General features: G+C 42.4%; 2 protein-coding genes and 1 long non-coding RNA gene across 3 annotated transcripts in view; 1 reads left to right on the top strand and 2 right to left on the bottom strand.

The window, feature by feature from the left end:
* The window catches only part of LOC106913559 (high affinity immunoglobulin gamma Fc receptor I-like), a 108,054-nt gene extending 83,482 nt beyond the window's left edge, over nucleotides 1–24,572 (bottom strand). The window contains exons 1-4 of the mRNA XM_088015615.1: nucleotides 24,448–24,572; nucleotides 24,072–24,107; nucleotides 23,650–23,910; nucleotides 23,331–23,576 (exon numbers count right to left, since the gene is read on the bottom strand). Of these exons, the coding sequence (XP_087871741.1) occupies nucleotides 23,331–23,576; nucleotides 23,650–23,910; nucleotides 24,072–24,107; nucleotides 24,448–24,475 (571 nt within the window). The 5' untranslated portion in view covers nucleotides 24,476–24,572. The remainder of the gene's footprint in view (nucleotides 1–23,330; nucleotides 23,577–23,649; nucleotides 23,911–24,071; nucleotides 24,108–24,447) is intronic.
* Nucleotides 7,150–12,944, top strand: LOC106913657 (uncharacterized). The gene is made up of 5 exons (XM_088015959.1): nucleotides 7,150–7,245; nucleotides 7,687–8,022; nucleotides 8,412–8,732; nucleotides 12,486–12,809; nucleotides 12,880–12,944. Exons 2-5 carry the CDS (start codon nucleotides 7,824–7,826, stop codon nucleotides 12,942–12,944), a joined length of 909 nt encoding a protein of 302 aa, XP_087872085.1. The 5' UTR covers nucleotides 7,150–7,245; nucleotides 7,687–7,823.
* LOC148154424 (uncharacterized) lies at nucleotides 19,548–23,250 on the bottom strand. Its single transcript, XR_015766112.1, has 3 exons — nucleotides 23,096–23,250; nucleotides 21,994–22,061; nucleotides 19,548–20,024 (listed from the first exon to the last, which is right to left on the bottom strand). It is a non-coding gene; the product is annotated as an uncharacterized LOC148154424 (long non-coding RNA).
* Nucleotides 24,573–25,184: the final 612 nt, after the last annotated feature.

Genomic DNA, 25,184 nt, shown 5'->3' with positions numbered 1-25,184 from the left:
TTTGGTGTTATGAAGTTTCATGACTACCTTCATGGAAGGAAATTCATTTTAGTGACGGACCACAAACCATTGCTAAAAATCTTGGGACCAAAAACAGGTGTGCCTACTCTAGCTACTGCTAGATTGCAAAGGTTGGCTCTAATCCTAGCTGCATACAAGTACGAGATTCAATACAAAAGATCTGAGCAACACAGTAATGCAGATGCTTTATCAAGGTTACCGATGAAACCAAGTGTGGATGTGGTGTCAAACCGTATTTACAAAGTATCTTACCTTGACGAGTTGCCTATCACTGCAAGGGAGATAGCAAAAGAAACAGACAAAGATCCTGTGTTAAAGGTAGTGAAACAGTTGGTGTTAACTGGCTGGCCTAAACATGTACAGGATGAGTTGCTGGAGCCATATTTTCAGAGACGTTTTGAGCTGGCTGTTGAAGATGAGTGTCTGCTGTGGGGGTTACGAGTGGTGGTTCCTAAGAAATTAAGGGATCAGTTGATTTCTGAACTGCATGAACACCACTGGGGAATAGTAAAGATGAAATCCCTCGCCAGAAGTTTATTCTGGTGGCCAGCAGTAGATGAGTGCATTGAACAGGAAGTCAGTGAGTGTACCATTTGTCAAAAGCAGCGTAGTATGCCTCGTACTGCGCCAGTGCATAAATGGAAATGGGCTGCCAGTCCCTGGGAGAGAATCCATCTGGACTTTGCAGAGGACCACAAGCAGATGTTTCTGGTAGTTATGGATGCCTATGCTAGATGGCCAGAGATTATTCCTATGCATACTACTACTTCAGTTAAAACCATTGAAACACTGAGACATTTGTTTGCTGCTTATGGGTTACCAAAAGAAGTTGTAACAGATAACGGTCCTCAGTTTGTTTCACAAGAGTTTGAGTCATTTCTTAAAAAAAATGGAGTGCAGCACATTAAGTCACCTGCATACCACCCTGCCAGCAATGGATTAGCAGAGCGCTTAGTCCAAAATTTTAAAAAGTCACTAGCAAAGAATCGAGCCGTAGGTGGTATGACACTTGAGCACTGTGTTGCAAATTTTCTTTTAAGGTACCGAAACACACCCCATACAATTACAGGGAAAACTCCTGCTGACTTTATAGAGGAATTCAAAGGTGCTAAACTCATGAAATAAGAAACGATACACAAACTCCCTTCTCTCCGGCTCATAGACAAACAGACATTTAATGCACATCTGCGAATTCACACATTACATTTTCATCATCTCAGGCTGCGTTCACACTGCAGCCTGAAGTGACTCAATTCCGATTTTTTGGCAATTCCGATTTTTTTGCCGGGGCCGTTCACACTGCCAGTAAATGTGACCTGTATGCGTTCTGCAGGGTGAACGGGCAAACGACCTGAAAGTGTCCCGCATGCGCAGTAGAGGGCGCCATAGCGTCAGCGTTCTCAGTGTTCTGCCAACCGCCATAAAAAGAAGAAGTGCTCAGTGTTTAGTAAACATGGAGGCTAACGATGGAGCTTAGCTTACATATTTGAAGTTGTTGTCCAGCCAGAGCAGCATATTAACAACTTAATCCTCTTATATTCCGTCATGGTTGTTGTTTTTCTTCCCGCTTGCGCTTATCAGGACGCTGAATAGTGAGATTTGTAGAGAATCAGTGACGTTCAGTTCGGATGAAGGCGGCCTGGACGTTAGGTCACATTTGAAACGGATATGTATCGGTTATGCCGATATATATCCGGCATAACCGATACGTTATGCTGGATACATAACATATCATCACTGGGCAAAAGACTGCCCCAATAAAAGAGAACATGTGAAGCTAACAAATGTTGAGGGATCAAAAGACGATGTTGAAGAATGTAATATTACTCTGTTTTCAGACGAATCCCCATCTGACACACAGATCTTTATGGTAGAAGCTTTGGGATCTGCTGTGATTGACACTGCCTGTACAAGAACTGTGTGTGGTGAAAAATGGCTTGCAGATTATGTAAGTGGGCTGCCTCAGAGATAATTAATAAAGATTAAAGATGAAAAGAGTGCAAGACCTTTCCGGTTTGGGGACGGAAAACTGGTGCAATCCACAAGAAAGGTGACTATTCCTGCAACAATAGGAGAAACTAAATGCAAAATTGAGACAGAAGTAGTTCCAGCAGATGCTTTTGAGCAAAACATCACTGAAGAGAGCGAGTGCTGTTTTAGACATTGCTCAAGACAAAGCAATGATGTTTGACCAACCTGTAAAACTTGAACTGACATCTTCTGGACATTATTGTGTAAACTTAAGAAAGGAGAGGATCAATAATGAAAGCCAGTTTAAACAAAGTGAGACAAATGATGATGACATTCTCATTGTGACAGAAAACATGAAAACAAAAGAAAAAAAAAACAGTACTGCTAAAGCTACATAAACAATTTGGACATGCCTCAGCTGACAGACTACAAAAGCTCTTGTCTTGCTCAGGCAACACCGATGATGAAAGCATTACAATCCTGAAGGAAATTGTAAAAAACTGTGGAATATGCATCGGGTACAGTAGAGCAAAACCTAAACCTGCAGTGGGTCTACCCATGGCTTCAACGTATAATGAAACTGTAGCTGTGGACCTACATGAGCTTGAGCCAGGATTGTGGTATCTACATGCCATTGACCATTTTACAAGATTCAGTGCAGGGAGCATTATCACCACAAAAAGACCCAAAGACATAGTGAAGCACTTTATTCACTGCTGGATAAGCGTTCATGGCCCACCACGCAGATTATTCACTGATAATGGAGGTGAATTTAACAATAAAGAAATAAGAGACATGGCTGAACATTTTAACATTGAGGTCAAAGCCACTGCTGGATACAGTCCATGGAGCAACGGCCTACTGGAAAGACACAATCAGATTCTCACTGAAATGCTACTCAAGGTAAAGAGAGACAATAAATGCGACTGGAAAATGGCTCTGGACTGGGCTTTGATGGCAAAAAACAGCATGCACAATGTACATGGCTACAGTCCCTATCAACTTGTTTTTGGTCAAAACCCAAACCTGCCTTCAGTTCTAATTGATAGACCTCCAGCATTGGAAACTGATGTCAACACATGGATGGGTCATCACACTGCAACACTGCATGGCATGAGAAAAGCCTTTGCTGAGGCTGAATGTTCTGAGAGGATCCGAAGAGCCCTCCGAAAACAGCTGCGACCCACAGATGACAAATATGAAACAGGAGACGAAGTCTATTATAAATGTACAGACTGTCAGGAGTGGAAAGGGCCAGGTGTGTTATTGGCCAAGATGGTGTAGTAATATTCGTCAGGCATGGTGGAACGTATGTCAGAGTACACCAGTCTAAGCTGAGAAAAATGAATGAGACACAAGAGAAACTAAGCAAAAGCGAAAATCCATTTAAAACGGATGACCACCTTTCAAAGACACCAGCGGCGGTACTTGATGAAGAACATGACTTTGAAAGTGAACATGAGGAGGAGATGGCACCAACAAGCAATGAATCACTTGGTGTTGCAGAAAACAGTGAATCCTCCTGTGATCCAGTACAACCTGAAGAGGATGGTCTTCCACTGACACACACAACTGTAAGTGAAGGAATAAAACTAAAAGCTGGACAAGGAATTAAATACACAGACAAAGAAACAGGTCAAAAATATGCTGGAAAAATAACGAGCCATGCAGGGAAAGCCAGTGGGAAACACAAAAACTGGTACAACTTAGAATATACTGAGCCAGAGGAAATTGCTGGATCCACAGGATCCATTGATATGGGACAAGTAAGCAACCTCGAAGTGGTTGAAAATGTCAAGACCAATACTGACAACAGAGATGAAATATTAGTAGTGAACGAGGATATTTCCAGTTCTCAAACTGAACTTGAGAACTGGAAAAGAAACAATGTATTTGTGGAGGAAAAAGATGAAGGTCAGAATTGCATATCAACGAGGTGGGTGTGCACACTCAAGGAAACACAAGTAGACATAGTACCAAAAGCTAGACTGGTTGCAAGAGGCTTTGAAGAAATTAACATTCAAGAACTTCCTAAGGATTCACCCACTTGTTCCTCTGAATCTCTAAAGATGGTCATAGCTGTTATATGCCAAAATAAATGGAAGCTGAACTCTATGGACATCAAAGCAGCCTTTTTGCAAGGTAAAGATTTAACACGGGATGTGTATCTCCGTCCACCTCAAGAGGCAGAGAGCGAAGGAATCATATGGAAGTTAAATAAATGTGTCTATGGCTTGGCAGATGCTTCCTTGTTCTGGTACAACAAGGTGAAAGAAACCATGCAGAAGCTGGGAGGAACTGTGTCAAAAGTTGATCCAGCTGTCTTCTACTGGCAAGACGATTTCTGTAAAGTGACAGGAGTTCTTGCATACCATGTAGATGACTTTGTGTGGGGTGGTTCAGACCGGTTTTCTTCAGCTATCATCCCCCAACTGAAAGCTGCTTTTCAAGTTGGACAAGAAGAACATAACAGCTTCAACTACATTGGAATGGAGGTTCATTCTCTGCAGAATGAAATCAGAGTACAACAGAGTGCATACATTAAAAACCTACAGCCCATTCCTATGGATCCCATCAGAGCACCACAGCGGGAGGCTCCATTAACGGACACAGAAATGGACATGTTAAAATCCAAGATTGGACAGATTCTGTGGGTAGCAAGACAGAGCAGACCTGACATCATGTGTGACAAATCCATCTTGGCGTCAAACACAAAACATGCTGCAATTCAAACATTACACTCTGCAAACAAACTGATCAGAAAACTCAAATCTGAGGAAGTTACCCTCAGATTCCAATGCTTAGGAGACAGCAAATACCACAAGCTAGTGGTGTTCAACGATTCCTCAATGGGAAACAGCAGGCAGCTGTCGCCTGCAGCAGCCAGCAGCAGGCAGCTGTTGCCTGCAGCAGCCAGCTGTCGCCTGCAGCAGCCAGCTGTCGCCTGCAGCAGCCAGCAGCAGGCAGCTGTCGCCTGCAGCAGCCAGCTGTCGCCTGCAGCAGCCAGCTGTCGCCTGCAGCAGCCAGCTGTCGCCTGCAGCAGCCAGCTGTCGCCTGCAGCAGCCAGCTGTCGCCTGCAGCAGCCAGCTGTCGCCTGCAGCAGCCAGCTGTCGCCTGCAGCAGCCAGCTGTCGCCTGCAGCAGCCAGCTGTCGCCTGCAGCAGCCAGCTGTCGCCTGCAGCAGCCAGCTGTCGCCTGCAGCAGGCAGCTGTCGCCTGCAGCAGGCAGCTGTCGCCTGCAGCAGGCAGCTGTCGCCTGCAGCAGGCAGCTGTCGCCTGCAGCAGCCAGCTGTCGCCTGCAGCAGCCAGCTGTCGCCTGCAGCAGCCAGCTGTCGCCTGCAGCAGCCAGCTGTCGCCTGCAGCAGCCAGCTGTCGCCTGCAGCAGCCAGCTGTCACCTGCAGCCACTGGTTTCATGTTGGTACCAGCAGGATGCATCTCAGTGGTGGAGAAGCTGAAAGGCGGGTCTGAACTCTCTCCTCTGATCTGGTGTTGCATCTTCAGTCATAAAGTGTGTTCACACTGAAAACTGGACCATCATGTGACTAAACCTCATTCAGAGCTGAATCTGTATCAGCAGCCGATACACAGTAAGGAGGGAAACCTTAAATGTTATGACAACATTTTGTAGCACAATGTGAAACAATAAAAATGATTTAAAACTATTAATTTTTCTGCATGAAAACATCCACGGTGCCACAAACATAAAAGCTGCTTTTTAAAACCTTCAGTTTGAAATGAGATTCTTCAGGTTAAAGAAATGAGATTTACATTAATGTCCATCTCACCAGATTCCTGAATTTATTATGTTTGATGCTGTTGAGGAGAAAAGCAGGAGAAAATAATAAAATTAACATTTGCTGGTTTTTAGCATTAACTGATATTTATTGTAATAAATCAAAATTCTTATAAAAACACATTTTCCTGATAAATTACACAATAAAACCTTTGAATAAATCACACAGAGATGCAGATTCTCTCTGTCACTTTATTGGTTTCATATTGAACATAAAAATGTTCTTAACACCTGATTCCTCTGAAGCTGGAACATTCAGAGGCTTGGGGTCTCCCAGCCAGGTGAGCAGGGGTTGGATGGAGGTCAGGCTGTTGGAGGCTGAGCAGCAGGTGTTCATGTTGGTGACCAGAACGTTCCAGAACCTCCAGCTGGTTCTGGAACGTTCTGGTCACCAACATGAAGATCCTCTGGATCCTGCAGGTCAGGACCGTCTGGCCTCGTTTCCCCTGATCCTCATCGGTCAGCCCTGATGTCCACTGGCTTCGCCTCACTTCCTGCTCCACAGGCGAACTGCAGCCATTCCTTCCCAGTTTCCTCTGCTTCCATCCCGACTCGGTTCTGCTGCACGGCAGAGGTTCTGCTGCAGAGCAGAGGTTCTGCTGCACAGCAGAGGTTCTGCTGCACAGCAGAGGTTCTGCTGGATCCATGTGGGAAATGATTAAAAAGGTGATACCAGCGATGAAAGGATGAGCATCAAATCAAACTAATATTTTCCTCCATTGCTTCTCCTGCCTTTCCTGCTGAGTTGAGGGAAACTGGAGCTTCCAGAATTAAATCCACATCTTTTCTATGACACAACATGTTTAAATATAACCATATTTTCATTAAATAGATAATATTTCTAACAAATAGAGTCTTATTTCATTTAGAAAGTATAGATGCTGTTGCCTGATGTTTGTCAGATTGACTCGGTTCTGGACCCAGTAATGGCCAGAGGACGACTCTGTGGCCCTGAGGCTCAGCGGCGCCACCATGAGGTCGCAGTGAAAACGCTCTAATTGATTATAATGATTATTATGACTGTGGAACCAGAACTGAGGCTCAGTCGGATTCAGTGCCTTTTATTGATCATCAGCTCTTTGTTAATCATTGACACTATAATGGAAACATCCCATAATATCAACTCCAACCAGCAGATTTAGACCAGAACCAGGAGAGTTTTGAAGGTTCTGGTCCATAAAGATCAAGTTGATCCAGATCATGTTCTGGTTACCAGGGCAACCAGCTCCACCAATCAGATCTCTTCTAGTCAAACTGAACCAACCAGGTTTCCTGTCTGTTAAATCAGATTTAATAGAAAAATAAAATGATTATTAAAATATTCTGTTATTATAACTCCTCCATCTTCATTTGTCTCCACAGAACCGATTCCAGTCTGGGCTAAAGTTCTACTGGTTCTACTGGTTCTGGCTCTGGTTGCTGCTGCAGTTCTTATCCTGTGGTTATGGTATCGTTTCTCAGGTGAGTCCCTAGAACTGCGTTACCCATAATCCCTTTGGTCAGTGTCTGCTTTCTTCCGCAGCAGCTCCCAGTGCATTGTGGGTCAGCAGCTCCCAGTGCATTGTGGGTCAGCAGCTCCTGGTGCATTGTGGGTCAGCAGCTCCTGGTGCATTGTGGGTCAGCAGCTCCTGGTGCATTGTGGGTCAGCAGCTCCCAGTGCATTGTGGGTCAGCAGCTCCCGGTGCATTGTGGGTCAGCAGCTCCTGGTGCATTGTGGGTCATCAACTTCCTGTCTCTCTAAAGACTCAGTGACTGGGGAGAGGAGCTTGGTGTGTTGCTGTCAGGCATTGGGACATGGACACATGTCTCTGTCCTCAGAGTCACTAGGAGACACAGACAGTCAGGAGACCATCAGAGCTGCTGCTGTCTGTCCAACTCATCTTGTCCTCTGTTGTCTCTCAGTCCATCAGGTGGAGGTGGAACCAGGGGAGGAGTCTGTCCTGCTGCCCTGGAGATGGGGAGACCAGCTGCTGTCCTGCAGGTCCACAGCCTGCCTGCCTGGAGACGTTAGAGTGGAGTGGAGGGACGAATATAACAAGATGGTCCATGTGTATCAGAACGGTTCTGATCAGCCTGGAGAACAGAACCAGCGCTACAAAGGCAGAACCAAGATGGATAAAAACCTCAGTCTGACTCTGAAACGGCCGATGTGTGAAGACAACGGGATCTACAGCTGCAGAGTCTACAGCAGAGACGGAGACGTCCTGATGGTGAAACAAGTTCAGCTAAAGGTCAAAGGTCAGTGGTTTAAATGTATTTTTCCAATCAGCTGATTGGTTCTGATCAATAGTGATGATTGGCTGATTAGAAGGTCAAAGGTCAATGTGATGTAATGAGTGATGAAGATGAGGAAGAAGAGCAGGAGGAAGAAGTCCAGGACAGACGGGGACCAGAGTCCAACTGCTGCTGGGGACAGTCTGCAGCTTCCTGCTGTCCTCACTGAGGACATTCTGTCCACCTGCTGCTGGTTGGACACAGCAGAGACAACAGTGTCTCTGTTCAGTGGAGACATGGGACACATTTCAGATGGAACCAGTCCAACATGTTGGACCTTCATCCAGTAAGAGGACATGTCCTCAGAGCTGCTGCTGTCTGTCCAACTCATCTTGTCCTCTGTTGTCTCTCAGTCCAACAGGTGGAGGTGGAACCTGGGGTGGAGTCTGTCCTGCTGCCCTGCAGAACCACAGAGGATCTGGATGGAGACACTAAGGTGGAGTGGAGGGACGACAGATATGATGAAGTGGTCCATGTGTATCCGAACGGTTCTGATCAGACTGATGAACAGCATCCGAGCTACAGAGGCAGAACCAGGATGGATGAAAACCTGCTGAAGTCCAAAGACCTCAGTCTGACTCTGAAGGATCCTACATTCAGTGAGACCTTCACCTGCAGAGTCTCCAGAGGAGGAGACGTCCTGATGATGAAACAGGTTCAGCTGGAGGTCAAAGGTCAGTGGTTTACATTTGATCATCTTTATTTCTCTAGACTTCAGTGATCAGATATTTGTGTTGGATCAGAACCAGTCAATACCATCAGAACCAGCTGGTACCATCAGAACCAGGTGGTACCATCAGAACCAGTCAGTACCATCAGAACCAGTCAGTACCAGTAGAACCAGCTGGTACCATCAGAACCAGGTGGTACCATCAGAACCAGTCAGTACCAGTAGAACCAGTCAGTACCAGTAGAACCAGCTGGTACCATCAGAACCAGTCAGTACCAGTAGAACCAGTCAATACCATCAGAACCAGCTGGTACCATCAGAACCAGTCAGTACCAGTAGAACCAGTCAATACCATCAGAACCAGTTGGTACCATCAGAACCAGTTGGTACCATCAGAACCAGTTGGTACCAGTAGAACCAGCCGGTACCATCAGAACCAGCTGGTACCATCAGAACCAGCTGGTACCATCAGAACCAGCTGGTACCAGTAGAACCAGTCAGTACCATCAGAACCAGTCGGTACCAGTAGAACCAGTCGGTACCAGTAGAACCAGTTGGTACCATCAGAACCAGTTGGTACCATCAGAACCAGTCGGTACCATCAGAACCAATCGGTACCATCATTGGGCTCCACTGGGTCCGGTCCACTCTCAGGTCTCATGATGAAAGCAGCAGAACCAAAGGTGGCGCCTCACGGCTCGGTTCTACTGAGACCAACTGGTTCTGACCCAAACACTCAGAACCTCCTGACTGGTACCATACCATACCAACTTTATTTCTAAAGCACTTTAAAACAACCACAGTTGATACAAAGTGCTGTACATTAAAACACAACATAATAAAAAGTAATTTAAAAACAGTTTAAAAACAAAAACATACAATTTAAAACTAGATCCCACTGGTGCTAAAAGCCAAGTAAAATAGATGGGTTTAAGACGAACTTTAAAACTGGACAGTGAAGGGGCCTCTCTGACCTGCAAAGGTAAGTCGTTCCATAACTTGGGGCCCATAACAGAGAAAGCCCTGTCCCCTCTGAGCTTCCTTTTTGTTCTCGGTTCCTCCAAGAGCAGCTGATCTGCTGACCTGAGAGACTGATAGGGTATATAGGGGTGAAGAAGCTCAGAGAGGTAAGCAGGGGCAAGATTATGCAATGATTTAAAAACAAACATAAGAATTTTAAAATGAATCCTAAAATATACAGGCAGCCAGTGAAGTGAGGCCAGGACAGGGGTCAGGGGTCACATGCTCCCTCTTTCGAGTTCCTGTCAGAAGTCGTGCAGCAGCATTTTGTACCAGCTGCAGACGTGAGAGCAGCGACTGACTGACTCCCAGATAAAGTGAGTTACTGTAATCCAGTGGAGTTGAAATAAAAGCGTGGATCACTGTTTCAAAATGCTGCCTGGAAAGAAAAGATTTCACTGACGCCAATCGCCTTAAATGATAAAAGCTGGACTTAACCACAGCTCTAATTTGGCTGTCCAATTTAAAATCACTGTCCACCTTAAAACCAAGATCTGTAATAACAGGTTTAAAATAAACCTCCAAGGGTCCCAGGTCAACAGAGGAGGACTCACAGGAGCCACTGGGTCCAAACACCATCACCTCTGTTTTGTTTTCATTAAAGTTTAAAAAGTTCAAGGCCAACCAAGCTTTAATATCTCCTAGACATGCCAGGAGATGTTTGATAGAATGTACATCCTTTTGCTTCAGAGGCAAATAAATCTGACAGTCATCAGCGTAACAATGAAAAGAAATCCCATGTTTCCTAAGGATAGAACCCAGAGGCAGTAAATAAATAGAGAAAAGCAGTGGGCCCAGTATTGAGCCCTGTGGGACACCATAAGACATTGAAGCAACAGATGATTCAGAGTCACTAATATTCACTGAAAATGTTCGGTCCTCCAGGTAAGACCTGAACTATTTAAGAACAGTGCCATCAATACCAACAATGTGGTGTAATCGCGATATTAAAATGTCGTGGTCTACTGTATCAAAGGCAGCAGTAGGTCAAGTAACATCAGAACAACATGGTGACCAGAATCACATGCAAGAAGGACGTCATTAAAAACTCTAATCAAAGCAGATTCTGTGCTCTGAAGAGTTTTAAAACCTGACTGGAAAACCTCCAGAATGCCATTGTCATCTAAAAACTGTGTCAGCTGACGGTACACAAGTTTTTCTAAAACCTTAGAAAGAAAAGGAGCTTGGATATAGGCCGATAATTAGCCAGAACAGTCGGATCAAGGCCAGGTTTTTTAAGCAGTGGCTGCACTACTGCATGTTTAAAACTAGCAGGGACCACATCTGAGGACAGACTGCTATTTATAATTGCAAGAACAGGAACAGGCTGCCCTATGCTAGGTAAAATATCTTTAAAAAATCGTGGAGGGACAGGATCACGGGGGGAACCTGATGGCTTAATGTGGCCAACCACATCCTCTAACAGTGAGACAGTCACAGGCTCAAACTTATTGAAAGCAGCCGAGCAAGGGACTGAAATTGAAGGGTCAGAGTCAGGAGCAGTGATAAGAGCCCTGGTACTACCAACCTTTTCAATAAAGAAACGCATAAAATCATCACACACATCAGGAGAAGCTTCCAAACAGGCATTCTGAGAAATATTAAGCACAAAGTCAATGGTGTTAAATAAAACACGTGGGTTATGACTGTTTGAGGAAATGATATTTGCCAAATATTCCCTTTTTGCCTCTTTAACTGTGCTCTGGTAGAGACGCCAACAGTCTTTTAAAATCTGAAGAGTAACCTGCAGTTTATCCTTTTTCCACCTGCGTTCAACACGACGACATTCCTTCCTGCAGCACGAGTTCTGTCATTAAACCAAGGCTCAGGTTTAATCCTGGGCTGCCTGGTTTTTAATGGAGCAACCGAGTCCAGGATGGTTTGACAGGAAGAATAGAACCAGGACCAGAGCTCTTCTGTATCGAAGTGGAGGAAGTCAGATGATCCACAGAGTTGAAGAAAAGCAGTAGAGAACTGAGTGGCAGTGGAAGGGTTAATAATCCGACAGCGCCGAACAGCAGCGCGAGTTTTAACTGCGGTAGGTGTCAAAGTAACAGTGAATAAAACAGGGAGCCTGATCCGAAAACACAGAGTCACAGATTTCCAGGTTAGTCGCAGGCAGACCACAGGAAATGACCAGGTCCAGTGTGTGTCCATGTTCATGTGTGGGGCCGGATACGGCCTGTACCAGGTTAAAAGAGTCCAGAAGGCTTAAAAAGTCCTTTACCAGAGGCTTATCAGGACAACACACGTGTATATTGAAGTCTCCAACAATAAGAACATGTCCATAGTTAGTTAAAATCCCAGATAAAAAGTCAGAAAAGTCGCTTATAAAATATTTATTATATTTGGGGGGCCGGTAAACAACAGCACAGAAAACTGGGTTTATGTGTCTCATCTCAAAAGACGTAAACTCAAAGATGGGGAAAGACGTCTGCAGAAAACACTGCTTACATTTGTAGTCCTGCTGGAAACAGTCGCTGGTCCACCAACTCTCTGCTTATTATGGGATGTTGGTGCTGGGAGCTGATCTGGACCGGAGGTCCAGGTCCACAGAACCTGGAGAGCAGCTCTTCAGGAGAACATGGACCTGGAAGGAAAGTCCAGTTCAACCCAGTAGAACTTTCTGATCAGAACCAGCAGGAGAGAGATCCACCTTCCTGTTCCTGCTGCTCTCACCTTCAGAGAGGAAGTGATGAAGATCTGCTGCTCATCTTCCTCTTTCTGCTTCTCTCAGACCAACAGGTGGAGTTTGAGGAGGGGGCGGAGTCTGTTAAGCTGGAGTTCAAGGTGACCTCTGACCTGCAGGAGGGAGACAGAGTGGAGTGGAAGAACAAAGAAGAGAGGATCGTCCACATGGAGCAGATCGGTTCTGATCATCCTGTATATCAGGCCAAGATCTACAAAGGCAGAACCAGGATGGACAAAGACGCTCTGGAGACTAAAGACGTCAGTCTGACTCTGGACCGACCCACAGAGAGAGACAGCAGGTGGTTCAGATGTGGAGTTTATAGAGACGGAGAACTGCTGAGAATGAAAACGTTTCATCTCAACATCAAAGGTTTGTCCATCTGTCTCTGATTGTCTTTTGTCCTCCTGTCTGTCTCTCTAACTGTCCTCTGTCTCCTCAGCAGGGACAGACCAGGACCAACCAGAGGACATCAGGATGTCACTGATGGCTGCTCAATCAGTCTGATCAGGTTGATCATCTCTGATCATTGATCCAGTCAGACTTTGGATCAGAGCCGATCTCAGTGAAGGTTCTGATGGACCAACAGAGACACTTCCTGGTCCTCTGGTCCAGTCTGCAGCCTCTGATTGATCACTATTGATTATTGATGACAGAATGAAGATCTGAAGGAACTGAATCATTTCTGCTGCCTGAGGAACCAGTTCATGACTGGAACTGGAACTGGAACTGGTTTGGATCCATCAGGAGGAGGAGAGTCCAGTCTGACCAGAACCAACCTGAACCTGAACCTCCTCCTTCTGTTTCTTCTTCTATTCAAACACAAACTGGAAAAATCTCTCAACTTTTTATTTCCAGTCCAGAATTTGCAGCTTTGGACCAAAGAAAACCTGGAGATATTTTCTGCCTTTATGGTTTATGATTCATTTCTGCTCATTAATGAGTTTATTAGCATTTATTAGATCAAAATGCAGAAACACATTGTTACAGTTCTGCATTATAATCTAATTTATCACCAATAGGTCAAAGGTTACTTTATTTTTCCATGAATGTAGTGGAGGCTTTAAACTGGTTCTGTGTTTTTCTGTTACTTTATTCAGTGGTTTTATATTTTCCTTTTATATCTAATATTAATGTTCAGGGTCTTGAATTTTTTTGTGATCTGTGAATTTTCTGTTATATTTTCTGTTTTGGTGCTTTGGGATTTTATGTAAAGTTGTTTTTAACTTTATGATTTATCATCCATCCGTTGTCTTCCTCTTATCAGAGGTCAGGGGTCAGCAGAGCAGCAAAAACTCCTGACCATAGATGAGAACAGGAATGTAGATCTATCAGATCTAGAGTTTCTCCTCCTGTCTCATCTCTCCTCTACAGATCGGTTCATCTCTGATCGATCCGTCTCTCCATCCTGATCCGGTTCCCTCATCCATGAACCCCATGAGCTTAAAGGGATCATGAACAATAAATCATGTCATAATGTTTTTCCATCATCTAAAACAAACATAAAGTTTTGCCTCGGTTCTTTGATGTATGTTTGAGAAACCCTTTGATCTCCATGGCAACCATTCAGCTGTAAACACCTGGATGGACCTAGCCCCGCCCCCAAGCTTCTGCCTTTAAATCATATTAAATGTTTACAGCTCATATAAAACCTTCAGCAGTTTTACATCAGCTGAATGTAACTGTTACTGGATTCTGCTATAAATGTTTAAAACACTACTGGCCCTTTAAATCCTCTGTTTGGGTCAGAACCCGACCTCTGACCCAGAGAGGCTTTCTGTCCTTTTCCAGCTCTGATTTATTAATCTGTGGTTTATTATTATCCAGGGTTTTTATATTTATTTAAATGTGTTTTTAGGTGAACATTTTTATTCTTTGATGTTTTAACACCGTCTGCTAAAATGTCAGATGTTCTTACTTATGATAAAATATGACAATAAATAATTCAGAAAATATTTCTGTTTTGAGTTTAAATCGTTTCTGTGTTTTGAAGATCTTGTTCTTCTGACTTTCTTTTAAATCAGCCTCTAGAATTGGGACGAGGAAAATAAAGATTATTTTATTGTATTTGATGGATCTGAATTTAATCATCTCAGCTCCATCTAACAGCTCTGGTTCCTTCCTGATCATGTTTCTGTTTTCATCTCATTTAACTTTAAATGTTTCTGATGTTTCATCCATCAGCAGCTTCCAGCCTTTATGATCAAAATGTTTCACATCTAATAAAGACAAACATCTGAAATGATCAGAGCAAAACATCAGTTCAGGTTTGATTTCTGCTTTTCTGTTTTATATTTTTGTGTTGATTAATTTAGTGATGAAGCTCAGAGCCAGAAATATTCTGCAGTTTAAAGGATGAAGATCATTTTCCTCCACGTTGCCATAGTAACAGGATAATTGGTGAAACATTTTTATGCTTTTAAGATTTCATTAAAAAAAAAACCTCTTAACCAAGATCCTAAAACACCTGAAATGAACCTTTAACTACATTATAACCAACTTTTCTCATCCAGTTATTGAAGCTACTTTGATCTGATTTTAATAAATTTGTCCAAACAGTTTAAAACATCAGATGAACAGAAACATTCAGACTTTTCTAACCGAACCAAACAAACATTTATTATTCATTTACCTTCAGTTGAACCAAATGCAGGTCAGGATTAATATGAAATATCAGAAAATAAAACTAGAAAATAAGTTTGTTTTTAATCCAGTCAGAAAATTAAAATCCAGAATCAGTTTTTATGGATCAAAGTCTCAAATTATCATAAAACCTGCAGATTTTCACTTATTCTCCTAAAACCAGCTGAATTTTAAAGTCTAAACCAAAGTTTCACAATATTAATATATAAACATGTTAACTTGCATTGAAAATAGTTTTTTGTATCATCATGGTGTTTAATCAAAGATCTTATTTCTATTGTTTTTTCTTCAGATGTTATTTTACTGTAAGTTTATTGATCTTTTTGTTCAGCTGCAGATTCAGTTTCTTTTTATGTTTATAGACTGATAACATGAATATTTACAGTAATAAACATCTTCCTGTAAATCACATAATTAATAAATACAGGAAAGAAAAGAGTTTCTTTTCTCTAAAATCATATTTATATTCTTTTTAAATATGCAAAGACTAAAGTCAGATTGTTTTTGTGTCAAACTTGGTGAATAAACCTGATTCTCTGAAACCTTCATCATTTCCTGTTTCTCCTCCACAGAGAGAAACTGACTGACTGATCCAGTCGGAGGGTTTGAGTCAATCAGGTCAAAGTTCAACTCAGAGGAAACCTGACAAGATGGAGGAAGAAAACCAGGCTGAGGCTCCTCTTCCTCATCATGTGGTTTATGTTTTTAACAGTTCTTACTTTTTATTCACATATAAAATCATCTCCTAGAAGCAGTTCAGCTGAATCAGTTCTTCATGAACTAAACTCCATCTGGTTTCTTTCTGTAGAAACAGGAAATCCTGGATTCTGGACGGCTGCAGCTTCCAGGTTCAGATAAATCAGTTATGTTTAATATCATGAGTCCAGATCTCAGAGGAAAACAGTTAGAAAATATGGATCATATCAGCTTCATTCCAGATTAAATCTGACTGATAATCTCTAATCCACAGAGTCAGATATTCTGTAGGTTTAAGATGTTGATTCCATTTTCTGTAACTAAAAACTCAGAATATTATGATTTTACCTGGAATCTAAGATTTCTAGCAGTTTCAGTCTCCCCCCCCCCCCCCCTCACCCCCATGGATTATTAAAAGGTGTAAAAATCCAGCATTTAAAACTCAGACTGGTTCTGATGTTGGTCTGAAAACAGAATAAATGTTTCTCCAAGCCCCGCCCCCTACCTGAATGTCTGATGTCACTTCCTGTCTCTGTAGTCCTGCTATCTGCATAACTCACATTATCCAACATGTTGCTGCCTGTAATAAAGCAGCTGCTGCTCAGCCTCTGTTGCTGCTGGTTTAGTTTGATCTGATCATCAGAAACAACCTGATCAATAATCCAGTCTGCTGGGCTCCAACTCTGGACTCATTCAGCAGTAGAGACATTTTAACTCTCATTTTAAAAGATTAAATACAGTAAAACACATTAAACATCATCCAGATTCCCTGCAGGAACAGCAGCTTAAATTAAATAAAATGTTTAAAGTTTTGCATTTAAGAGGTTAAAAAGCTGATTTATTGCAATCAAACCTGGAACCAGTGGAAATGTGACCTTCTTACTGAGCAGCTGTGACCTTTGACCCCACCTGCTGCTTTCAGATCAGATGAATGTTTCAGTTAAAGTGTCAGTAACCCTGACCTCACCCTCTGACCTGAGGACTGACTGAAATCCAGCAGAAACACCTGAACAGGTTCAAACTGATTCTCTTCTCTGATTGGCTGCTTTTCTCTGGAAGGAGTTTTTACTTTAACTTTGTTTTACCAGAGAGAAAAGGTTTTGTTTTAGTTTATATAACATATTTAATACACAAAGAAAATATTCATTTTGCTGCTTCTCATTACCAGCAGTGAGACGTTCAGATCTTTAATGAATAAAATACTTTGAAAGTATTTTTCCTAATTCATTAAATGGGGCAGAAGAATTAAAACTATCTCCAAAAATATTAACATTTAGTTCTAATAAATACCAGATGTTTTGATATTAAATATATTATTAGATGTTCAGCTGGTTCTCTGCTGTTTCAGAGAAACATCCCTGATACTTTAACACGGTTCAGTTTGTTCATTCAGACTAAAACAAACTAATTTATTCATTTATAACATGAATTATGGAAAAACTTATATATTTTCTATAAGTCATATCTTTGAGTTACAGAATGAAATCTTAGGCTTTACCTTTATGATCATTTAATTAGAATAAATACTGTAGCAGATCTTAGTTTAATTGGTCCAGAGGCGCCACCTGCTGGACAGAAAGAAACTAGAAACTCCTTCAGTTTCCTAAAACCATCAGGCTGTAAAACTGGACAACAGATTGTTTTTGCTCTTATAATGTTACTATAAACTAATACAATTTACGACATTGTATTGTTTATGGTTTGAAAAATATTTGGTTTAAATTTATTAATGAAAGGTTTACAAACTCAACAGGAATTTACATGAAAAATAAAACTCATCATTAATCCTTACTGTTATTTTTAACAAGGGTTTTACCAACTACAGTGAAATCCTCTAAAATGATTTCCAGACCAAAAACTGGAGGTAAAATCTATCCAATGTCCAAACATGGCGGCGCTCTGCAGTAAACAGGCTAAACCAGCAGGTGGCGGTAGAGCACAGGTTAATGGAGGAAGCTAAATTGTTCTTGATCATAATTAAAGGTGATGATTCTGCTGAGAAAACAGGAAGTAAAGAAAGAATTAGGAAACATTAACATCTGATCCAATGTGGTTTTAACCAATCTGTCCATGAAGAACTAAACAAATGACCTTTATATTTAAAATGGTTTTATTTAAATGAAAATATTAAAAGCTCCACATGCTTTATTAAACATTAATATATTTATATTAGGGTCCATCTGCATACAGCTAATTAAAGACTTTATTCTTTATGAAACCAGATAAACTGAATCTATGAGAGGAATAAAAGATGAAAGTTTCCACTTTAGTTCATTTTACATTTTTCAGGAATAATAACTCATAGCTCATCAGCATCAATTAATCCTGAAAGTTCAAAGAGTTCAAAGGTCACAGACACAAAGAAAAGAAACAGAAACAATAAAAGTTCTGTGGAGAAAAATAAACTTTGATTTTTGGTTTATTTAACTTGTTATAAAATTTCCTCTCATATAAAGTGATACATCAGCATGAAAGCTGATATTTCTATTGGTCAAATATTCACACAGTTCTTCATTATTTTTATATTTTTATTCAAATGTATTTTTGAGGAATTATTTAATAATTCAGGACCAAATAACAGCTTCAGTCTCTGGTTATTGTCCAGCATCATCAGTTTTCTGATATGAAAACCTGCAGTTTGATCTGATTAATGTCGACTTTATAATTATATAAAAACATGAAAAACAGACGTTATAAAGTTACAATAATGATAAAAACGAGTCATTTTTAAATAAACAGCTGGCAACAAACTAAAGCTTCACACTGGATTTATGATCAGGATGTATTTATGTAAATATGAACAGGTCCGGACTGAAACAACAAAACAAAATGGCCGCCGATGTGATCAGTAAAACAAGATGGCTGCTGTGACGTCAGAGCCAACATGGCGGATGATGAACCTCCTGCTGCCTGGAGGACCAGCTGGTTTCACCTCTGGAGGTTCAGAACATCAGGTCCAATCAGAACATCTGGATCTGCAGCTCCGGTTCTGGTGGATGAAAGGTCATGAAGAGATGACCTCTGGGTCGACCTGACCCGACCCGACTTGGCCCGACTGACCCGACCTAACCCGACTGACCTAACCCGACCCGACTGACCTGATCCGACTGACCTAACCCGGTACTGGTTGATAACCAGGATCAATCAGAATGTTTGAGTGTCTGAGATGAAATATTTTTATTTTTTTTGTAAAATCTCTAAGACGACATTTGTTGCTACAGAAAAAACTGAACTGAATTCTGGAGTCATTCAGCCTCTGGTTCTGATCCGGTGGATGATCTCTGAATATTCCTGAGTAAATAAAATCAAATATAATAAAAACTTATAAAATCATCTTTAGAGGAGAAAACAGAAACATGATTTATTTAGTTAAACTTCTGTATTTGATACTGTAGTGATCTGTTTTCTGTGCCCTGTTTGTTCCCAGCTGTGTCTCTTGTTCCCTGTCAGGTCCTTGTTGTTGTAAGCAGAGTCCTTTCCGTCGCTTGTCATGTCAGCCTGTGTCTCCCCAGTTTTTTGAGTTGTTCCAGTCGTTACCAGTTCTGATCTCCTTCTGCTCCCCTGTGCTGCCTGGATTCTGGATTTCATCATTAAATCATCATCATTGCTCAACAACTTGGTCCACTGCGTCTACCTGACCTACAACCACAAGTCCTTTATCAGAGCAAAGATGAACTAAAGTCTAACATCTGCAAAAGAAAATATTGAAGGAGATTCATAATGATCTTATTAAAGATCAGCGTTACGCTACAGAACACAAACACACAAAGCTGAAATTAATATTAGCTGCTTTTTTTAATTGCATAACATAATAAAGCAAAAACAAAAATGGCAACTCTTATTTAACACAGATTCTTTTGCAGATTTTATCCTTCAGTGGTTTTCACAGTTTGATTTGTAGCTGATTAGAGAAATTACTAAAATGTTCCAATTTGAATTATTTAATTTAAACAGAAAACCCAAACAAGAGAACAAAACTGAGAAACAAAACCTTTGCTTCAGTCTAACATGTTTAGTTCATAGAAAAAAAAATCAAATATAAATAAAGTTTGGAGGTAAAAACATCTAAGTCATTGTTAGACTTAACTTTTGAGACAAAAGCTTGAGGAAGAACTTATTCTTAGTAAAGAATCAATACAAGCCTGGATTAAAATAATCATCAGTTATAATCTGAGGTCAGAGTTGAAATCTGAGCTGGTCGTCATGATGAGACTGAAGGTCAGAGGTCATCTGATCCTGGAGGAACATCTGGAATCACAGAAAAACATTAGAAACTAATTAAATCAGGTTGTCTGCTGGACAGTTATGCTGGATAACCATGAAAAATAGGTTTTACAGAAGAAAGTACATAGTCAGCCACCAATTGTGCCAGTTCTCCCTCTTAAAAAGACGAGAGGCCTGAAACTGACATGTAGACCTCAGCTATGAGAGACAAAATGAGAAAACAAAGCTAGAAAATCACATTTTATGAATTTTTAAGAATTTATTTGCAAATTATGGTGGAAAATAAGTGTGAAGGATTTACCCCCTCCCTAACAGGTGTTTTTGTACTTTCTAATTCTAATTTATCTGGTAAATGTAGTTTCATGTTTGGAGGAAATAACTTGTTTTATTTAATATTTGAGGCAAAAACTCAGGCGTGGGAGGAGTTTGGAGAGGCCATGGAGAAAGACTTCCTACGGCTCCAAGGTGATTCTGGTCCACCATCCGGCGTCTCAGGAGGGGAAGCAGTGCAGCACCAACACTGTTTATAGTGGGGATGGTGGTGCTGCTGACCTCGACTCGGGATGTTGTGGGCCGGTGGGCGGAATACTTCGAAGACCTACCCAATCCCACCAACATGCCTTCTGTTGAGGAAGCTGAGCCTGAGGACTCTGGGTTGGGCTCTCCAACCTCTGGGGACGAGGTCGCCGAGGCGGTTAGGAAGCTCCTCTGTGGCAGGGCCTCTGGGGTGGCAGGGCCCCTCGGTGGCAGGGCCCCTCGGTGGCAGGGCCCCGGGGTGGCAGGGCCCCTGGGTGGCAGGGCCCCTGGGTGGCAGGGCCCCTGGGTGGCAGGGCCCCTCGGTGGCAGGGCCCCTGGGTGGCAGGGCCCCTGGGTGGCAGGGCCCCGGGGTGGCAGGGCCCCTCGGTGGCAGGGCCCCTGGGTGGCAGGGCCCCTGGGGTGGCAGGGCCCCGGGGGTGGCAGGGCCTCTGGGGTGGCAGGGCCTCTGGGGTGGCAGGGCCCCTGGGGTGGCAGGGCCCCGGGGGTGGCAGGGCCTCTGGGGTGGCAGGGCCTCTGGGGTGGCAGGGCCCCTGGGTGGCAGGGCCCCTGGGGTGGCAGGGCCCCGGGGGTGGCAGGGCCTCTGGGGTGGCAGGGCCTCTGGGGTGGCAGGGCCCCTTGGTGGCAACAAACCTTTGATACGGGCTGTCAGGTCCCTGTATGACCAGTGTCAGAGTCTGGTCCGCATTGCCGGCAGTAAGTCGGGCTCATTTCCGGTGAGAGTTGGACTCCACCAAGGCTGCCCTTCATCACCGGTTCTGTTCGTTACTTTCATGGACAGAATCTCTGACCAGCTGAGGTGTTGAGGGGATCCGTTTTGGTGGCCTTAGGATCACATCTCTGCTTTTTGCGGATGATGTGGTCCTATTGGCTTCATCAGGTCGTGATCTGCAGCTCTCGCTGGAGCGGTTCGTGGCCGAGTGTGAAGCGGCCGGGATGAGGCTCAGTGCCTCCAAATCCGAGGCCATGGTCTTGAGCTAAAAAAGGGTAGAGAGCCTTCTCCGGGTCAGGGGGGTCGTCCTGCCCCAAGTGGAGGAGTTTAAGTATCTGGGGATCTTGGTCACCAATGAGGGAAGAAGGGAGCGGGAAATCGACAGGCGGATTGGTGCAGCGTCTGCCGTGAAGCGGGCGCTGTACCGGTCCATCATGGTGAAGAGAGAGCTGAGTCAAAAAGCGAAGCTCTCGATTTCCCGGTCGATCTACGTTCCCTCCCTCATCTATGGTCATGAGCTTTGGGTCATGACCGAAAGAACGAGATCCCGGATACAAGCGGCTGAAGTGGGTTTCCTCCTCAGGGTGGCTGGGCTCTCCCTTAGAGAGAGAAGCTCGGTCATCCAGGAGGGACTCAGAGTAGAGCCGCTGCTCCTCCACGTCGAGAGGAGCCAGTTGAGGCTCGGCCATCTGGTCAGGATGCCTCCTGGAGGAAACAGTCTTCAAATTCATAAACCTTGAGTTTTACCTCTGGTTCTGCTTCTCTGATGATTTTCTGTCGATAACGAACATTATTTGTCTTCACAGGGTCGGTTGCTGCAAAATGAAAAACAACGGCTGTTAACATGGTTCACTATATTTAAATGTTTAATTTAGCAGGACTTGATAAACAGCAGAAAGTTTGCAGGTTTTTAACTCAACACCTTTGAACAGTGAGACCCTAAAAATATCATGGAAATTTATCAGAAACTAAGCAGCAGACTACAAACTTCTTGACCATTTAGACAATAAACTTTTCACCACAACGTAGAAAATAGCACTCTGAAAGTTTGAACCGAATCAGAAAGCAGTAAAACCACAGAGAGGCCTGACCAGTCTGAGCTGCTGGTGACTACAGGACAAGGTTTCACTTCTCATCAGATCGTCTGAGACAGGAGAGACAAAAATAATTTTAAAAGCTTTATTTGTTCTGCAGGTGAAGATACTGCTAAATGTTTCTGAATTATTGATTATTGCTCTACAGGTCAACATTACAATCAATCAATCAGGTTTTTGGTTTGGCACATTTAGCAACAAAGCAGTTCAGAATGCTTTACATTGTTCTGATATGTAACGACGGCACTTAGCAAAATGTAACGCTTCAATTGCTGACTGTGTTTCTATGACTTTGTATTTTTGTGTTTTTATGATGTAAAGCACTTTGAACTGTTTTGTTGCTGAAATGTGTTTTATTAATGAATTTGACTCAGAAGGACAGCTTACAGAATAAAAGAAAAGTAGTATTTTAATAGGAGATATAAGATTAAAGTTGTTTTATTTCTCATCTTTAGCAGGTATTTATCTGCTCCACATTTACTAAACCTTATGAACAGGAACCTGAACGACCACAGAGTCTATTTTAATCAGTTTGAAGAAAAACCTCAAACTGCAAAACAGAGAGAGAAATGTACCAACATTTACCAGAAAATAGAGCAGCTGAAGACCAACAGAGGTTATACTTGTCTAACTTGATCAATTTAATTTTGAGAAATAAAAAAACATATTTTAGACGACATTAAAATAGCTAACCAATGTGCCAATATTTGGTTCGTTAAACCAACAGAGAATTGATAATTAAAGTGTCGTCTCACCATATTTTCTCTGAAAATATTGTCTCACCAGTAGAACCAGAGTCGGCAGCAAAACCACAGCGATTCCCCATCTTAGAGCCAGAATCACAAAGGGATCCAACTGGGAGGAAGATGAAGATGTAGGAGAGGGTGGAGAACCAGAACTGGTTGTTGGTTTGTCTAAAATAAAGTTTTATTTATTAAATATTTGCCCATTTTTTAATGAAAACCAAAGTTAATATTTTCATCCTCTGACCTTCCACAGAGATCCTGCTGGATGGAGACTCTCCCTGACCGCTGATGCTGCACTTATAGAGGCCTTCATCAGAGCTGGAGACATGGAGGAGGGTCATGTGACCTGATGGTCCATCACCAATGAAGGAGCCATCTTTATAGAAAGCAGCTGGGAGGTTGTGGGCTGGACTCTTTGCTCTGCAGCTCAGAGTGACGTCATCTCCCTCCATCACAGGGAGGACAGGACTCTGCAGGATCACTGATCCACCTCAACACAGAGACAAACTACAGCATTTCATCCATTTCCACACAGCAACACTAACTCCACAGTCTGATCTTACCAGAGACAGAGAGCTGGATGCTGCTGCTGCTGCTGCTGCTGGAGGATCCAGACATGGACTCACACCAGTACAGGCCAGAGTCATCAGGGTACAAATAGCTGATTTCACAGGTAGAACCGACTGAATTCCCCCATCCATCTCCACATCGCTTCCTGCTTGTGTTTCTCCTCACAGTCCCTCCATCCTCACAGATCAGAGTCACTGATTCTCCTCTGAAGAACTGAGATCTGCTGGGACTCACAGTCAGACGAACTGGAGAGACTGAAGAAATTCAATTATCATTATTTTAGTTGTAAATAATAATAATTAACATTATATTCAATAATTATCCAAATTAACATTTTTCATTAAATTCTTGGACATAACCTTGAATCCAAAGGATGAATATTTAAAATCATTTTAATGTATCAAAGTTCACCAACCTTCATCTGTTGAGCAGCTCAGCAAGAAGATCAGAACTAGAGAAAAATAAAAATATATATTTATTAGTTTAAAATGAAGCTGTGCTCTGATTTTGTGTAATTCAGCCAGTTTTTTTTTTATTACCTCTGCTTTTATATTAAGATGCTGTTATTTATTTATAAAGATAAAATCTATTATTGTCTTCAATTTTTTTAAACAGCGTTGATTCACAATAATCACCTCCTGCCATTTATTGGACTGATCACTTTCATACTCAGACTCATCCAGTCCCCCAGTGATTATATCATTAAATCCGTCCAGTAAAATGTCTCCAGTGTCTCTCAGACAGAGAGAAATGCTGATCCAGCAGAAAGAGACTAAAACTTGTCTACTTACAGATCAGACAGTGAGATGTTCCTTCCATTGTTCTTCTCAGTGATCTGACCTGACGATGTTTCACTGAAGCTGAGAACGGCTGGCTGAGCCGCCTACTTCCTGCTGCTGGTCCGTCTGCTGCAGGCAGGGGGCAGAGAGAGGAGGGGGGAGAGAGGAGGGGCAGAGAGAGGAGGGGCAGAGAGAGGAGGGACTGCAGGGCAGGAAGGCTGTTAATCAGGGATGTATAGTTAGGAAAGTTCAAGGTATTTTGACAAACATGGAGAAATGTTTACTGTTTTTATTCAGGAACAAGAAGAAAATGTGTCAAAATGTCAGATTATTCAATTAAAACTCTGGATGAATCTGGACAAAGTGAACATGGAGGAGCTTCAGCTGAGAGAAAGAGGAAGATGATGGAGAAGATTCATGGATGTGATGAAGAAGAAAATCAAGAAGGTTGGTGATGTAGAAGGGGGACAGGCGCCCCCTACTGGTTGTAACTGAAAGACAATGATGATTTTTAATGTTTAATAATAATATTAATTCTTTCATGCATAAATTATGATTGTATCAGGATTTGTTTTTCAATTTTTTTTCATAAGGCATAAAAAAATGTAGCAAAAAAAATAATTTAATTTCACTTTTTTTAGGTGATCAATGGTAATTTTCTCCAAATACAAAGTTGTTATTTGAAAAATGCATCAGTGGTATTGTTCTTTAGGGGTTATCTGATGTCACAATGTTTGTTTTTTTACCTG

The sequence above is a fragment of the Poecilia mexicana genome, unplaced genomic scaffold, assembly GCF_051168715.1.
Source record: "Poecilia mexicana isolate PSO_F unplaced genomic scaffold, ASM5116871v1 scaffold_18, whole genome shotgun sequence".
In the NCBI taxonomy this organism is placed as follows: Eukaryota; Metazoa; Chordata; class Actinopteri; order Cyprinodontiformes; family Poeciliidae; genus Poecilia; species Poecilia mexicana.
The sequence above is the reverse complement of the archived record's forward strand: the minus strand, read 5'-3'. Positions and strand labels throughout refer to the sequence as shown.

Bases quoted from the DNA above. Each gene is read 5' to 3' on its own strand.
- LOC106913657 (XM_088015959.1), top strand. From the start codon at position 7,824: ATGGTCCATGTGTATCAGAACGGTTCTGATCAGCCTGGAGAACAGAAC. The intron at 8,733-12,485 runs GTCAGTGGTTTA...TGCTTCTCTCAG, and splicing joins GGTTCAGCTGGAGGTCAAAG to ACCAACAGGTGGAGTTTGAG. The intron at 12,810-12,879 runs GTTTGTCCATCT...CTGTCTCCTCAG, and splicing joins GTTTCATCTCAACATCAAAG to CAGGGACAGACCAGGACCAA.